The sequence below is a fragment of the Spironucleus salmonicida genome, chromosome 5, assembly GCF_000497125.1.
Source record: "Spironucleus salmonicida strain ATCC 50377 chromosome 5, whole genome shotgun sequence".
Taxonomy (NCBI): Eukaryota; Fornicata; order Diplomonadida; family Hexamitidae; genus Spironucleus; species Spironucleus salmonicida.
The window spans coordinates 1,597,032-1,615,831 of NC_090600.1; the positions used below are offsets into that span (position 1 = coordinate 1,597,032).

At 25.5% G+C, this 18,800-nt stretch overlaps 1 protein-coding gene across 1 annotated transcript; it reads left to right on the forward strand. All coding sequences in view use genetic code 6, as the record gives it.

Annotated features, from left to right (window-relative positions):
* Positions 1-1,300: 1,300 nt before the first annotated feature.
* Positions 1,301-17,992, forward strand: SS50377_25543 (uncharacterized protein; the record flags this gene model as incomplete). Its single annotated transcript, XM_067909375.1, has 1 exon — positions 1,301-17,992. The coding sequence occupies one exon, from the start codon at positions 1,301-1,303 to the stop codon at positions 17,990-17,992; it is 16,692 nt and encodes a 5,563-aa protein (XP_067764196.1).
* Between the last annotated feature and the right edge of the window lie 808 nt (positions 17,993-18,800).

Consider the following 18,800-nt stretch of genomic DNA (forward strand, 5'->3'; position numbering starts at 1 on the left):
TTAAAGTAAAAAATGTAATTACTTGTAGTAATTATAAGTAATAATGCAAATTAATTATTAAATATTAGGCCATAATTCATTCAGCTTCAAAATGATTTTAAATAGAATTAGTTATATGTTTATAATCATTAATATTAGTTGATAAATCTTCGATACTAATATCATCTAAATATTCATCGAATTCAATTGAATTTGTTTCGGAGTTAGAAAGATCAATTTTCTATTATTATTTTAAATTTTTAACAGAAACTAATTATGACTATTAAATATATTATGATAGTTTATTTACTGGAAAGTCATCTAAAATGGCATTATCTCTAATTTCTTGTAACTAACGTTTTAATATGTCATATTTTAAACATTTATTATAATATTTTTTTTATATTTTTTATATTTATAATAATTGAGTTTATTTATCAAGAAGAGCTGCATCAGATAAATATGATTTAACAAACTATTCATCTTATAATACAATAGCTGACTATTCTAATTATTTCAAATATATAGTATCACTAATTTATTTTTATGATAATAAATCTAATTATGATGTAAGGTCTTTAATTGTATTGCTTGTGAGACTTTACTCCTACTTTAATGATTAGTTAATGGAGTATTCAATTTCTAGTTTTTATTAATATTCCTATTATTACTTTAATTATTTTATTTCTTATTAATCAATTTTTTCATATAAATATTATTCCTATTTTTTAAAAGCAGTTATATCCTTCTATAATATTTTATTTTGTTATAATAATATTTTATTTTATGAAAGAATATAGTTATTGCTATTATCAATTGTTTAACCTAAAAGCTCAGTAAATGATGATGAAGCTTATGATTTTGATTATTATTGAAATAAAGATGTAGAGTTTAGAATATTTATTTTTTTAGTCATATCTAGGGATTCTACTTATAATTTTTTATAAATATCAAATAAAGTATTATATGACTTAGATGATTCCTTTAGTTCTATAATGTAATCTTGTATTAACTTCTCTTATTAAATATTTAACATTCGAGTTTACGCCAAATTTTATTAAAGAGTTTCATATTATGATTCTTAGCATTTTGGTTGTTTATGGTTTAGATTAGATATTTTATTAGTTTATGTATACGCATTAACTGTAATTGCTAAAGTAGGTTATATATTATTTATAAGGTGTATATCCATATTTTTTTATTTTAATTAATAAATTTCTAGCAATAACATAGCATTTATGTTTTATTATTATTTTAACATTTAATATTAAATTTTTAATATTAAAATAATATATAAGATGATTATTTTCAACACTTCACAATGTAATAATATTTTCCGCATGATTATGATAGAAAAATTACTGAAACTGACCCTTTGAATGTGGTTTATTATGATTAAAACAATGTTTTACACCCTGCTTAAGTATTATGTCTGGCATCTACTTATGCTATTATTTCTGTTAAAAAATATACATTTTAAGTATAGTTATCTCAACTATCGTTATGTTCTGATTTAGCTTTAGTAGCATAACCGTCACCATTATTATTACCGATGAAGTTAGCAACACGAATTTCAGAGCATTAGGTTTTTAATTACTTTGATAAGGAGTCATAAAATTATAATATCTCAGCATCACGACTTCATGAAATGAAAGAGCATTTGAAATTAGAAGTTTCTTTGCATCATGCAGCTGCTGAAAATAGAATGGAGCTACCAACGTATATATATGAAGATGAAGATTATTATTTTTATTAATAAGGAATATTTAATACTAAAATATTTGAAAATATTTAAGAGGTAATTAGTGCAACAGCACTATTGTCAAGACCACTATAGTTTATTTAAGCACCGTAATTTAAAAATTTCATAGAAAATTAGTAATTAATTAAGGCATCATATTGTTTCTCAGATTAATGGCAAACATTAGTAGAAACATCATTAAATTATCTTTATAAGTGTATTGATACTATATTTTATCAAGATTGCCGTTATAATGAAATACTTATTAAAACTTATGATATCATCAATTAAATTATTTGCTAGGTTAAATAAGAGGATTTAGACGAGGATTTTATCTCCAGGCTTAATTATTTTAAATAACAGGCGAAATCAATTTAGATATAAAAATTTGGGTAAAGTATGACGCAAGCGCACTGTCTTACTATATTGTAGTTATAGATTATACCATTAATCATTATAGCTATGTCTTTTTATTTTGGATAGTTGTAAAGGACAAAAGATTAAGTCCGAATATTACTTGGCATCGCTAGAAGGTTTGAATCGAAATTTTAATAATTTTTTGAAAATTTTATTATCTAATATTAATAAAAATTTAAGTCAAATAAATTAATAAAATGGGAGGAATATGACTTAGCATTAAAAACAGTCACTCAATAAATTAATAGTATTGATATTACATCAAAATAAAAAGATATATAAGAATAATTATAAAAGCTAAGACACACGGAATTCCTTATTAAGAAAAAATAAGAAGGATTAAAGACAGATTTTACGGATCCAGACTATTTTACTAAAAATTAATATCAAACGGAATAATGTCATTTTAATTTTCATCTATTTCATAGCGGCGATAGTATCGCATTTGAAGAAGATATTCCTGAAATACTACACTAAAAAGTATCATAAGTAGATTTTATGACCATTTTAATGTCAAAAATTTTCGTTGAGTTCCATAAAAATTTAGTTGTTAATAAAAACCTCACTGTGACGTCTGAAAATATATCAGAATAGTTTTTTAAAGTCTAGGAATAAGAAGAAGAATAGATATTATACGGGATATATGACGATGTAGCACCAGAAGTAAATATAAATGATATTTATATCTCATAGATAAAATTAGATACTATTTTGATTAACTAAGAGCCTAAATTTGGTTTTTCATCTTTGTATATACCACTTTTTGAAACATAGGAAGTTTCTTAAATATGTACGGATGAATATAATTAGTTATTATCCTTTATAGTTAGATAAATGGATACATTTGAAATAGAAAAAGAACTTAATGTTTGGTATGCGGAAGATGTAGGTGTAAATAATTTAATTTAACTTACTGAGACCATAAAACCGTTACCAGAAGAAATTTCTTAAAAATCTGAGATTAATTAGTTATTTTTAACTAGTTTGATTAAATAGTCAGATATATTTAATAAGTTTTAAGTTAAATAAATGGTAAGAAGAGTATCATACTTATTTGATCTTTTAGTATCTGTTGTATCTATACCTGATTACTTATAAATTGAACATATAGGTATTTCAATAGCTAAACTTAAATAGAATTATAAGTTAAAAATTGTTCAGATTATATAAAATTTTGATTAATAGCTCAACAATTTGGTAATGAATTTCATTATCTCAGTTAATTCTTAGAATACTGCTTTTATTAACTTGATTGAGAAGTATAGGTCTAGACCAGATAAGTTCGATTTATTACTATCATTAAAGGAAGTTTTTTGCAATAACTAAATATCATCTGCATTGATTTCTATTTATGAGCAAATTACAGTATTTTGGAACGATTGCATCCTGATTTTACCTGATATTTGTTAATTTAATCAAGATATCAAGAAGTTAAATGAAATTTATAATTCGGATAATGTTTCATAGTTTGATTCTAGTTTATATTAATATAATTCTAATGCAATTAATTCATCTTATAAAGTATTTAGAGAAATGAATATTGCGACATAAAACATTAGAAAAATAATTCACTAAACTAATGATAAATTACCAGCGTTTACACATTTTATTTTAAATATAGATTAATGGTTTTATGATCATTCATTTAAAATATCAAGAAGAGTCAAGGAAATTTTAGCAATCACATATGATGATTATCTATCCACTTTCAACAATGCACTTGAATTCTAATAAAAATATCCTGAAATTTGTAAAAATTTTGAATTTTTTAATATTAAAATTTGTTCTATAGATAGTTTTCTGCACTTTGAACAAGATTTCCTAATTTCAATTTCTAAATATATCAAGCTTCCATTAAAATCAATTAAATTTAATTTTCAATAAATTTAGGAAAAATTAAAAGTAAAATAATAAACCTATGAAATTCAAAAAGATAACGAACATGTTGCATCATATTAAATGTATGATAGAGAAAAAATAACTTTTAAGAAGAATAAAATTAATATGATACGAATTATAGGGGAAACTAGATTTATTTCCAGCGAGATATTTAAATTATATAGGACTATAAACCTGTGGCGTAGTTAGTTATAGATAATAACAGGGGATGACTAGTTACTATTAATTAAGCAACCAACATATCCAAGTTTTGATGAGATGATATAAAGTCTTTAACCAATATTTTAGACACTTAGCTCATTAGATGATTTAATACGAAATGATAAAAAGTATATTAAAGATAATGTTTGTAATTATCCTCATTAAATACAGCTTAAGTTATTTGATTAAATTTCATAATCTATTAAAACTATTAGATAAAGGTCTGTTAGACCTTTCCCAATAAAAATTAATAAGTGGGATTATCAGAAAATTGAAAAATTAATAAATGAAAAAAATAAAAAATAAGTTAAAAACTTGGATTTTGTTGCTTTTTCAGTCGACTACTAGAACTGGATTCAAGCTAGTCAAGAAGCAGAAAAAACAATATATCAACATATTATAAAATTATTTCTGATCCATCTTATTAATGATATTAATTTAAAAGATTATCACTTTAATGTTATTAGTTAGTATTGCTAGTAAAATTTTAATAAGTCTTGTACTTTCCCAATCAGTCTACTTTTAGACGTTTATAAATCAAATAATAAATTATTTGATTTATTATTAGTAATTTAATAATATGCCAGGATAGATTAATAAGCCATAAGTGCATTAAAAACGATCTAGAAAACCTTTCAGATATATTCGTTTAATGGAAAATATTAAATTTCTGTAACATAAGACTAATCTGATTAAACATGGAAAGCTGTTACAGATTATATAATGATAACTCCTAATAATTTTTAGAATTTTTGTAGTATGTCACTATAATAAATTGCATTAGTTATTAATAATATAGGTTATACTTCGTCTAAAAAAGTTTTTACAACTAATTATTTTGATGAGCTATTAGCAGATGTATTTTCTACTTAGATGCTAGACATCGATATTGTGGAAGGGAATTAGTTCAATGAATATATCAAGCCCTGGTGCTATAATAGTAATATTGAACTATATGCACGTGATTTGGAAGCAATGATTTAGTAAAGTTTAATACTTTTTTAGTTAATATCACGAATTCCTAACGTTTTATTTGATTTATTAATTGTGAATAGTAGAGGATATGTTATATAATTTAGTGGAGGTTTGTTAGGAAAATAGTAATGTGGAAAATTTTAGTTATCTTTATTATCTTAATAAGATAAGTAGACACTGTAACATATTACAAGTCAATGGTAGGATATTGTTGAATACAATTTCTCATAACCTATTTAGTTCTATAAGTTGTCAACAAACAATTAACTTATATAGGATTTAACTATTATTTCTAGTAAGCTTGATAATATTCAAAAATTTCTTTTTAGCTATAGATATACTAAAATTATTAAGTCTATGACTTCTTATTATAATAAGATTAAAAACACAGTAGAATCGTCTTATGAGTAAATGATATCCTATAAAACGACTGCTGGAGTGTCTAAAACCTATAAAGTTTTAATACCATTTTATGGAATTCACTATCCTTCATCATTAGTATTTCCTAAAGCGATTTCTCTTTATTTCGGAGAATTTTTTTAGGGCAGAAATGTATTTAGTTAAATAAACACTTTGTAGTTTGAGAATTTCTTCAATTTGACTGACTTTATAGTTACTGGTAAGTAAATTACAGGTTTAAGATCAGGGTTTGAAGATCTTTATTTTTTAACAGGTGTCTAAATGCCAAATTTACATCATTAGGTACCAGATGCAATTATGAAAAATATGAGAGCTTCATTAATTGAATAATGTAAGAATGCATCTTCGGAACTAAAAATTTTATTTGATAATTTTATCAAACTCCTTGAAAATGGAAGTTTTGACTAAAGAAAATAACTTTTTTATGACTTTGTAAATAAAAAATTTGTATTTCAAGCCATTTTAGTTGCTATTACAACTTTATTTAGATAAAAATATAATATTATGCTTTGGTATGCTTTCGAAGGAAAAGTGCCTGAAAATGCATTTGACAACGAAAAAACATTTTTATCAGAGTTACATAATTATGTAGCTAATAATAGAGGATTTACAGTAGATGCATTTAAATCGAAGGGCAAGGAATGGTGTGGAATATTCGATGATTTCATTAAATTAACAAGGTCTAAGCAAGGACTCGATGTTTTAACATCCGATTAGTATTTTCCTAATGTTTATTATGATCCGTTATATAATAATGTTTTTATTTCCCCTAATTTAGGGGGGTTTTCTTTAGAAATAGGTCCTCATTGGTTAGGACAACCTTAAGAAATGGATTCTAAAATTGCTTTAAATAAGAATTAGCTTTCAATGTTAACTAAAATGCTTAGGTGCTTTAATGAAAAACTCCCTCTTATTCTTTTAGGTTCAAAAGAAAATTCATATTAAAACGATTTCTTATATTAAGCACTTTCTTCTTTATCGCGATATACGTTTAGAAGATATATAATCGTCCCTGTTTCTGAGAATTCTTTTGCCAATAATATTATTAGAATATCAACTTTCATTATAACAGGAAATATAGTTGTTGTTGTGGGTATCGAATTATTACCATCTAATTAGGTTCAAGAATTATTAAATATAGCATCTTCACTAAAAAATTAGAAGGGAATAATTCCAGGAATTGCAATGTGTAGGTAAACAGGTTCAACTATATAATAACAAGATAATGTTAATTCTGTAGAGTATATATAGACAGTACTTAATGTCAATGATGCGAATTTCGAAGAATTTAAAGAAGATTCAGGATCTCTTATTTTCTTTTTACCATCTTTGGTTCCAAAGTAAACAATTGAATAACATTAATTCTTTAATTAAATAAATTCAAATTCTGCAGATAATACGATGTCAGATAGTAAATATTATAATTAATAAGAATCTTTACTTTATGTAATTTAACATAAATTAGTTATGAATATAGAGCTAGAAGAGCCTATTTAGTTATACTTATAAAAAACTAAATAATTTGGAGCGTAATTGTATGAAATTTCAGCCTATTTATAGTAGTATAATGAAAATTGGCCATAATTATCTCATTTTGTAATTTAAGGAATCATATCACGCACTAAAGATTAGAAAGATCCCATATTTATTGCAGCTATGGTGTTAGATTATCTTATGCATTAGACTACGATAATTATGTTTGATAATGATTTCCACAATGTTGCTAAAACATTATCTTAAATAATTAGTGCAGCATTTGGGCTTAGCAAAGATGCAGCATAAGAATTGAGAAATATGGCAATTGCATACTGTGGGTTTGCTTCAGCATAGCTCGTTAAACTATCATACTTAGAAAAATCAGATAAAACAGATTTATCACTTACTTTTGATAATTATTTTAAAAATTATTTATAGAAATATGGTACTTAAATGTATCTATTTTATATAACTGTATTTTCTTAGGTGCATATTTTATCATTGCAGGTTATATATGATGTATTATATGTAAATGATTTACTAAAATAAGGCAAACCAGTTCTATCCATTTCTCCATAATCTTCATATTCAAGAGTTTTTATCTCTATCCTAGCAGCGATTAAAAATTGGTAATATAAGTATGTTATCAATGGAAGAGGACTTAGTTAGGCTATTTAATAAATATAGTCATAGCAGGATAATAGAGAAGGTTTAATAGCAATATAACCTGCGTCTTATAATACATTTATGGATATGATGGATCAAATTTTAGGATTATTTTTAAAATTTCCTGTTGTTCACGATGAGCTTAATTTAACACAATACATTAAATATCCCTTAAAAGGCCCTTATATATTAATTTTTTTAGATTCAAATTTAGCAAAATAATTTTAAAATTCACCATATTAAAATTTATTTACAAGCTAGGTCCTACTTTTACCATCAATTGAAGGTTCAAATGGTGTAAAGAAATTAATATCTCGAGTAGTTAATGTTAATTGTTAGAAATCATTATAAGAACTTAAGTTCATGAATAGATTGATGTAGAAATCATATTAAGCTTTAGGGTAATAAGGAATATTTAGAAAACATGATAAATAATTTACAATGCCCCTAGACATATTAGCCTCTAATATTAAATAATTAGTTGATAGTCCAGTTACTTTGTCTGATGCATTGACCAGTGTTTGTAAAAATTATTAATAAAAAATGAAAAACTATTCTGTTGTAGATAAAATTATATAGCGATCTGAGAATAGAATGTACGCATTATAATTTTTTATATAAGGTATCATTTAGCATACATTCGAAGATTGTATAAAAATATTTAATGTTGGTCGATCTATCGAAGAGACTTTACTATTACGGAGCATTATTACACTTTACTTATAAAGATCTGGAATTATAGAAGTATAAAAGTCAACATTTAATACTTAGATTTTTAAAGATTAGCTAGAATTTTGGAGTTAGTTCCCAGATAATGAATCATAAATAAAATATTATACTACTTTAAGATAAAATTCGTAAGGCGGAGATTCAGTAACTAGACTTAAAACAATGATGTATTTTTTGTAAAAACGATAACATTAAACTTAATCAGCAACCAAATAAAACATAGATTAATTATCATAACGAGAAATTGAAGAAAAGAGAGTATAAGATAATTTATTTTACTAAGATTAGTTAACTTTAAATAAAACATTATTAGTGGATGAAATGCAGGTTATGCCTGACATCGGTGGTTTTCTTTCCAATGATATATCAGAGTTTAATTTGTTTTCAAAAACATTAGGCTAGTTATAAATCAATTAAATGATTCAAAAATCATCTGAAAAAATAAGTACTTTGAATATATCCGACATAGGTTTAGGTTTTGCTGGGTCTTTATATTATGATTTAAACTCAGATTTTATATCTAATTAATTTTTATTGCCATAATCATCAATGGATGCATTTTCAAACATTGCGTTACCTTTAGTCTCTGCAATTTGGAATGCGTGTCATCTGTTTTATATCTCAATCATAACAGCCAATATACCCTAAAAAGAATTGGTCACTGATTTATAAGAAAAATACAACTAATTTACTAGTTCGTTTAAAGAAAAAACATTTTTGACTGATTTTATGTATAACCATTTGTTATAACCATTTACTTTGTTGTTAGCATATGATGATAAAATTCCAGATCTAAATATTAGTAATATGATTAGGATGTCTACAAAAGTTACGAATCCAATCACGTCACTAGATCATTAGCTATCCACAGATTAATAATTATTGTATGTTTAAAAATTACACCTAAAAATTAGTTAAATTATTCCTACTGGGTTTACTAAAATTTTCACTTATTTATGTTATGAGTAGCATAAGTAATAACATCCAACAGTAAAGTTTTAAGTTTATGGTCTGGGAGATGGAATTTTAAGTAATGTTCAGTCAATTTCAGATAAAGATTAATTAGAAAAACTTATGAAAGAAATAAAAAATGAATGGCTAGATATTAAAGAAAATGAAAGCTCTGTTTAGTCTTAAATGTAAGCTTAATTATATGGGAAAAAGTAATTTAAGAAAATTGTGGAGAAAAATATTTCATCTTAATTTAATTCGATTTAAAATCTAACAGATACAAAAATTTACTTAGATCCTTATAGAATTGCTGTTACATTTTTATTAGGTGCTAGTATGCTGGCTCCAATTTCACTCGCACTTATTGGTGATAGGGCTGAGGGTAAAACTATCTTAATTGAAGTTGCAAAACTTATAGTCAGAGATATGGTCGATTAAAATAGTATATTATTAAAATCAAGCAGTTCCCCCTACGATGTAAATTCAATCATGTCGTCGATTGGCAAGTAGTTTTAAATTAAAAAATACTAAGATGCGTAGATATCTAGAAATAATAAAAATCACTTACCTTTATATTATACATATGATTCATAAATCTTAGATTACAATAAATCTTCAGCTTTTCCATCGTTCCATATTCATGCATCAGATTGTGAGGGCTAAGAAGTAGAAGACCATTTAGCCGTATTAATACGAGATCATATCTTTTGTTTTGACAAATTTGATGAACATCATATATTTTCTATTGATAATAGTTGCCATAATTTAATTGGAATCACAACATTAAGTGATTGCTCACTTATTATAGAACTTAATAATGATTCTGTTCTGAAAGAATATTGCTCAATTATAGTTTAAGCGCCAAAAATAAATGAAAACTTTTTAGATTCATTTTTCAAAAGTTTGTATCCTGATCAAAGTTAAAATTGGAATAATGACTTTATTCAAGGATATTTTATGATTCGTTAAAGTTTCCCTTCGTTAATTGCTGATAATTTTACTGTAATTTAAAAAATGTTTTCTAATAATTAGTTTATAGTAAATGTTGATAGTAACCCAATTCAATAGGATATTATGGATATACTTGATTCATATAATGATTATAGGGGTGAGAATTCAGAATTAGTAACTTCTAATATAATTAAACATTCGACAGATAAAATTATGCGATAAACTAATTTGCACTCACTGTTCTTTGCTTTAAGGTAAATAGGTTGTGTTAATAATGTTGTTCTGTAACAAATAACAGAAAGAATATCATCATTATCTTTATTAGGTTTCTTGAATACCGATTAATCATCACCATGGTCAGATGCAAATTTAATTTTAACTGGAAGATTTACATTATACACAGCATGGGAATCATTTTTAATTAATTAATCAGTTAAGTAGCATCAAAAAATTATTAATTAAAATTAGACCCTGATAAATAAAATGGTACGGGAATAGCCAATGATTAATAAATCTATAGTAGATTCAGATCTAAAATCTCTTTCAATAAAGATTGATGATGATATTTTAGTTGGATTTAAGTATTGCGAGACTAACCCTTTTTGGTTTGGCCATGTAATGGAGTAAGCAAAAGCATCGCCAGATTTATTTGATCCTTTGATTTTAAGTAGGTCAATCGAAGTATTTGTAAAACTTATGAGTCAAAAGTAAATTATTTAATCATAAATTGATTCTATGTATAAATATGGTGTTAAAGTACATTCAGATACATCGTTAACCGGAGTATAAAATGAAGATGGTTTATTTTTGGCTAAAAAGTATTTACTTTAACTGTGCTAGTATGATCAAATTTTTGAACGATTTGATGATTTTGATGCTAAAAAATCTCCACATTTATTACGGATTGAGAATATAACATTAAACTCAGAATTAAAAGTTAGAGAGAAAAAGCAAGATTTTGGAGGATTGTCATTAATTTCTTCATTAACTATCAAACCCGCAACCTATTATTTAAATCTTCAGAATGCAACCCTTTCTACTTATTAAAAAATTGTAGATAATATATGTGTTTTTAGTGGATTTTAAACAGTTAATATTAATACCAAGGAGTTACCCGAGAGACTTATATTTGACGTTAAATAAATATTTTAAATACTTGATGAGTCTGTTAAAAATTCAAAGTTATTAGAACATGAATAATCTTCTTCATTATTATCATAATTAATAGCTTATATGAATACTTTGCTAAAATACACACATTTATCAAATCAAATTAACTAAATATTATTGGCCACAGTATTGAGAATTTCAATTGGTTTATCTTTAGGAATAAAGCCGTAAGTTTTTTTGAATGTAGATCCCGATGCATAAATTTAGCTCAGTGGAATCTACGTAACTTCCAAACTTTCAACATTTTTGCCATCGAATTATTTATATGGAGGCAAATCACTAACACAGTTACCGTTAACAGCCCCAATAAATGAAAGATTTAGTAGTTATATTTAAAACCAAGATGAATACGAATTTGTTTAATAAAAATATAATGCAGATAATTCTTATTATGAACAGTTTATATAAGAGCCAATCGATGTAGTTCTTATTGCACCTAAATCAATGTTATAGATGACTACTACTTTTAATGTATCTTTGTTGGTTTTGTTTAGTGTAACATTAGATCCGTTATCGTGCTTGTCTGGCTTATTTACAGAAGACGAGATAGGCCAAATTTGCTAAATTTCATCAATTTAAATGGGTTTTGATTACACACTTAAGCCATAATAGTTGGGGACAATATTAGCAAAGCATTTTAGTTTCTTAATGATTAATGATGAACCATCAGGAAAAGAGATTAAATTAAGTCAGGCAGTTAATACTGAGATTACGTTTGATATTTTGAAGAACAAAGCCATTGGTTCCATAAAATCTCCTATACTAGAGTTATTATCTGGAATATTAAATTATTAAGATTTAACACCAAAAGATGAATATAGAGAAAAGAAACACAAAATTGAGGCAGTTGTTATTACTGCTCCGTAACCACCTATAAAAATACTAGACAAGTTAATTTTAGATTTACAATTCAAATCAATTACGAATAAGTATAATTTAGTTTAACTCAACATGACTAATCTCATTTCGTTGTTTAAACTTTCGAATTGTTCTTTACCAGAGTAAATTGATTTTCCTGAAAAAATTAAATTTAATTTTAGTACTTATTTAATGAATTATGCGCTTGGTACATTATAAATGTATTAATTCTTAGTTAATTAGTCTTAAGGCCCTACTATTTCATTACCACAGTTTACTAAATTAACGACTTGTATAGCGAATACGATATTATAGAAATGTAGTGCATTTTTTAAGGCATTAAATAATATTTTCCTAGCATTTAGAACATATGAATAGCTGTTGAGCAATAATAAAATGAAAAATAAAGAGATCGATTTATAAAGTTATTCTTATATAGAATTTGAAAAAAGCATACAACAATAATCTGTATAAATTGTTAATGGTAAAGAAATATAGATAAATGATCAGAAAACGATGGCTTTTAATGAATATCAAACTCTACGCGATTATTTTTTATAAATAATTAAATAGCTTTCAAACGAATTTATATTACATTAAAATGCTGTATAAACAAGCCATTATGATGCAATATGTATCTCATCATATCTTACTTTTAGCATTACAAATTTAGTCTCACAATAGTAGGCATCTTAAATACTGTCAAATGGGGTTAATAGTGATATAGATCCTCATATGTAAGATTTAGTTGAGTAATCATTTAATAACCCTAGATAGATAGCACCATTTAATTTATTATTGGTTTCTTAACTTTAATTATATGGATTTAGAGTATAATATCCTAGAGAAGATTCTGATGATAACGTTCTGGTGATAGGAAGAAATGCATTAATGTAGTAAGATATGCTTTATTTATCAAATTATTTTGATACTGTAGGCTTTGACTGGCCAATTTATATAACATTAAAATTATTGTAGATTCATTGGTAACCATCTGATCCACCATATAAATTATTAACCTCATTATGTGCTCATTATTAAACTGGAAAAAATTTATTTTTTGTTAGTAATAAACTTGCTATTGCTGCAGGTATACTCGTTGAATCATTAAAAAGAAATAAGTAGAACAAATAAGATTATTTTAATTTAACATAAAAGACAATTGACGAGGATGATATAGATGAAAATTCTGTAGCAAAATCATTAGTTTTAGATATGTAAAAACGTATATAGTCTATTGACCTTTCTATTTAACCTCATGAGTTTGATTAGTAATTGTCTAAAGCAATTGGAACAGAAGACTGTACCATTTTATTTAATAATTTTGGTATAGGAAATAAAACAAACTCAGCAACTCTTAGAAAATTTTTAGAGATGAGATAAAAAGGTAAAATTGAAAGAAGGTCATTAGTCAAAATAGGTCGTGTTACAGCTATCACAAATAATGCATTGAATGCTTATTCTGTAGTTATTGCAATGGCATCAGATGTTAATTTTGCCGAAGCAATGAAAGATACAGGATTATTGACTCAAGAAATTCTAGACGAGGCTGGGATTTGTATACCGTATGGAATGGGCGAAGATAATAATGGATAAGATGAAAAATAGGAAAGCATTACTTAGTTGTTAATGTAAGCTTGTTTTGGAGATAATACTAGTAATAGATCGCAAATTGAGAGAGTCCGATGTTGCATTTAGCGAGTCAATACGTTAGTTTAAGATTGTAGCAATAAAACATTCAATTTTATTAAAAATAAAATTATATTAATTGATAGAAAGAACATTAAAGATAACAATATTTCTTTAGATAATTTGTGGGAACGAATAGGAATTTTAACTCTAAAAGGTTCATATTCGCCATAATTTGTATTATTCTCTACTATTCTTACAGATTCACAAACGTAGAAAGATGAATTACAAGAGCTGTACACTTAGTTTAATCAGCTGGCTATTTCATAATATAGTAAAGAATAGTTAACATCTAAAAAATAAGAATATAAGAATAATGGCAATTTAATATTTATAGGATGTCAAAATTATAGGTATTTATAAAATGAAGGTAAATAGCATTTATAAAGATTATCATTAGCCTTATTATAGTTAGATAAAATTTTCTATAATCTCAGTATTTTACATTTACCTGCTCATGCGATTATTTCTCCAGATTAGTTAATCATCCTGAAATCTGTAGTTAAGTAAAAGATTTCCTAACTCAACTAAGAATTATAATAAAAAGCATAACACACATGTTCTTTACAATAAGACGGATTTTCTTTCTCTCATACTTATCATCTAACATATTTCCTTATGAAATAGCCAGATTAATTTATTAAATTAGTATGCAAGGCCATACTATCATTCTTATATTAATCTATATTCCCACTTTTACCTCAGATTTATACTGAAGCGTTTTATAACTATACGCATATTATATTCATGTCATTTGTAAGAGTCATTCACTTTAAATATCCTAATTCTATACCTTTTGATGTTGAGGAAGAGAATACAAAGGATAATAATCAAGAAGTAATACTGATGCAATAATTATTATCATTTTCATTTGATGATTATTTGAAGTTAATTACATCTTAATAGCTAATTAACATTATTTCTAAGAAATCTAAATTTTCGCTTTAATCTCCATTGTTAGGAAGTCATGCAAAAGATGTGTCTAAAATATCATAAGTATATGAGTGTTTACCAGAAATTTGTAAACTAGCATCTAACATAGCATATTGTTGGTTAGGCTTAAGTTAAGTATCCTCTTATAATTACTATATTGAGAGTTCAATGACGTGGTTTATTTAACATCATTCAGCCCTTATATCTTTAACAGATTCACCAAATCCTTTCTTATCATGTGTTGCTTATTATACTACTAGCAACTGTATTGCAGGATCAGTTTATGAAAAAGCATTCAAAAAGTTGTAGGGAAAGATGCAAAATATATAATTTTTACCATAATTTCCACCATTATTAGAAAAATTGAATGAGGCGTCATTATTTGCATTATTGGCTATTTCTATAGCTATTAAACCTTAGATGCTCGTTTAAACGTTTGGGTACTATTCAATATTAATAGGTGATATTTTAGGCGAAGACTACATAACTTTGAAGAAATAATTTATTCCTTCGGTTAAAAATAATTCATCAGGATTTGTTAATTGCAACTCTATCAAGCCAAACAGAGTATGTGATATTTCTACAGTTTAAGAAAAACTTATGATATATGTTAAGTTCACATGTGCCATTGTTGGATGTAATGATTTGCCAGATATTTGCCCTAAAGATTTGATATCAGACAATATTTTTGGGTTGTATGCAGCTCTATTTACAAATATGAATTATTGCTTAGAGTATAAATAATTGTAATATGATTATGAAACTAAAAAACAACATGCTGCTGTAGGAGAATAATTTTTAGGATTGCCCCCGTCACCAACTTAAGTATTAGTAGTATTTTACGATAAAAATATAGCAATAGATTTATTTATTTAATTAGTATATTCATTTTTAGAATTGGATACTTAATTGTTATTTTAAAATTAAATTTCCTTAGAACTAATACAGGAATATGTAGTTATTGTTAGTGCTAACCCCATTCTTTAGGGGCGGGAAGTATTGTAAAATATTAAGTAGTTAATTTTATAAAAAATAACCATCAATAGATTTGTTGCTATTAAACCTATTATAATATTAATTCCATCTACCACGCAATCAGCTTCTAATATTAGTAAATTTGGAATAAGTTCTACATAATAATGCGGTGATGAAGTGGTGTAAGAATTTTTAGCAAAATTATCAGAAATTCAGGAATTAATCCCTTTATCATATTATTATTTCTAGACACCATAAAATTTATATAGTTTATTTCTGCATAATTTTAGTTTATCACTTGCAACGTTTTACTCGCTAGCAATATAATAGTTTGGGAATTTTGGTAATATTCCAAATGAAATAATAAATTTAACATCAATACGTGGACTTACTATTACAATATTGAGATAAAGTTTTTTGTAAAATCGACCGTAGATGCTATCGATTGATGCAGATTTGGTACCTTTATTACGACGAATATTTAATTCATCGTTTTCTAAATTGAGAAAGTAGAAGTTAGATCTAACAAATGCAGATTTTGGTTCGATCGCTACAGCAGATTTAGGTTTTGTATAATATGATTAAACTATTGACATAGGTTTCCCTAAATATTACTTAGAGAAAGTTGATTAATAAATGCTAAGTTTATTATTCAATGATGCAGATAAGCTTAAGTTCTTTTTACCTTAAAATTTAATTTAGACATTTGAGAAGTAAACTAATATTAAGGCAGATATAAATTTAATCAAAAATCTTAATTCGGATTCATCAGATGATGAGGTACAAATTAGTGGTAGTAAAGATTAATAATTGATTATGTAGGCTAGATTAATGTAATAGTCTAAGATGTTACAAAAAATTATATAATCAGGTGGTAAGATTAAATATAATATTATGTTGAATAGTGATACAAACTAAAATAAAGAGTCGGATATATTAGATTTGATTATGAAACATACATTTTCTATAGGTGATAAAGTAGAATAGATTACCGACTTTTCATTTAATAAATTCAAAGATTCCGTAGCTAACTACTATATAGCGGATAGAGAAATATAAAATATTCCATTTTCATTACCAAGTGGTCAGGTATTCGATTTTCCGAGATAAATAACAACATTTGATCAGTTTGAATAGTTTGTTATGTCATTGGTCAAGATTGATGAGACATTTTATGAGGATAATGCTGCCATATTCTAACGAATTAATCCATTTTAAAGTCATAGATTTGTTTTTACTAGCTAATTTTCCCAAAAGGTATTTACTTAAGTATCATAATATTCAGTATAATAGCTTTAAGAACAGATTCCATCAAGTCTAAGAAAGGTGTTACTAAATTCTAAGATGTATTAGAATATAAAATTCGGAAAAAGAATAATACAGAAGAATATCGGTGATTTAGTTTAACATATTATGACTAGCTAGTCATCTTAATATTTAAGTGGAGACAGATCATTTGTTCATTTTAAAAACCATTATATTATTAATGGTATTTTATTTGCCCCGATTATTGGTGATATATTCAATTATATGCGAGTTTAAGTAGCTATTAAGTCAATGATATAGCTATCAAGTTTGAAAATATTATTGTTATTAGATTATCCTGCTAAATAACCTCGTATTGATAGAGAGGGCAATATAGTTTTAACAGATAAGAAACCAGGATTAGTTATATAAATTAGAGGATTAGAACTAGTTGGTGCATGTTATGATAAAAATATATAAAGCATTGTAGATTAAACCCCTGAATCATTATAAGGGTTCGGAAGTTATTTTGATATTTATGCCATCGTTAGTTCCTGTGAAGGTCATAGAAAGGATATAGTCAATAACGGATTTATCCCTGTTCCATTGAATGTTGGTGGATATTGTTATGCTGAATTATTACTACCCAATAAAACTAACAGGCCTGACTAAGAATGGGTAGATCGGGGTGTATTTTTAGGAGTCAGGTCTGGGTGATATATAAATTTATATTTTATAATACATGTATAATCTAAAATTTAATGTAAAAATTGCAAATTGATGAAGAACTGACATTTTAAAGCTTGAAAAAATAGGACAATACTAAAATAAACAAATTACAATAAGATATAAATAGATTGACTGACTAGGTTACAAATTTACATTAATCAATTGTAAAAGATATAGATGATAATAATGTTGATACATACTAACAATTATTAAAGAAAAATTAAAAATTAGCAGACAAATATGAATTAGCACATTAAATAATTGATTAATATAGAAATTTGATTAGGTTAATTATTGAAAAAGAATCAACTGATAATGTAACATAAGAGGTAGAACGATTAGTATTTAAATCTATAAAATAACTGGAAGAAACGAAATATTAATTGAATACAAAAACCTAATAACTAGAGTCTTATAAGTAAACAGTGGATAATTTAGAAAAATCTTTATAGAACACATAAATAATATAGCCAAATTAATAGATTACTGATATTTCATTAAATGCAAATGATTTAGAAGATATGATTAAAAGTAATTGCAATTTTTATTAAAAGATTCAATAATAAATAGAGAATATGACGCATTATAACTCAACTCCAGTATAATAAATTATATAAAAAGATTTGGCAGTTCCATTCATTCATAGTTAGATTGAGCATAGAAAGATTACCAAATAAAGCAAAATTATATGTGTTGTTAAAAATTTAATATCTAATGTCGAAAATATTAATAATAAGTCCGATGAATTGGTCAAAAAATTAAGACAAGATAGGTCATAAAAAATACCAATTTTTAA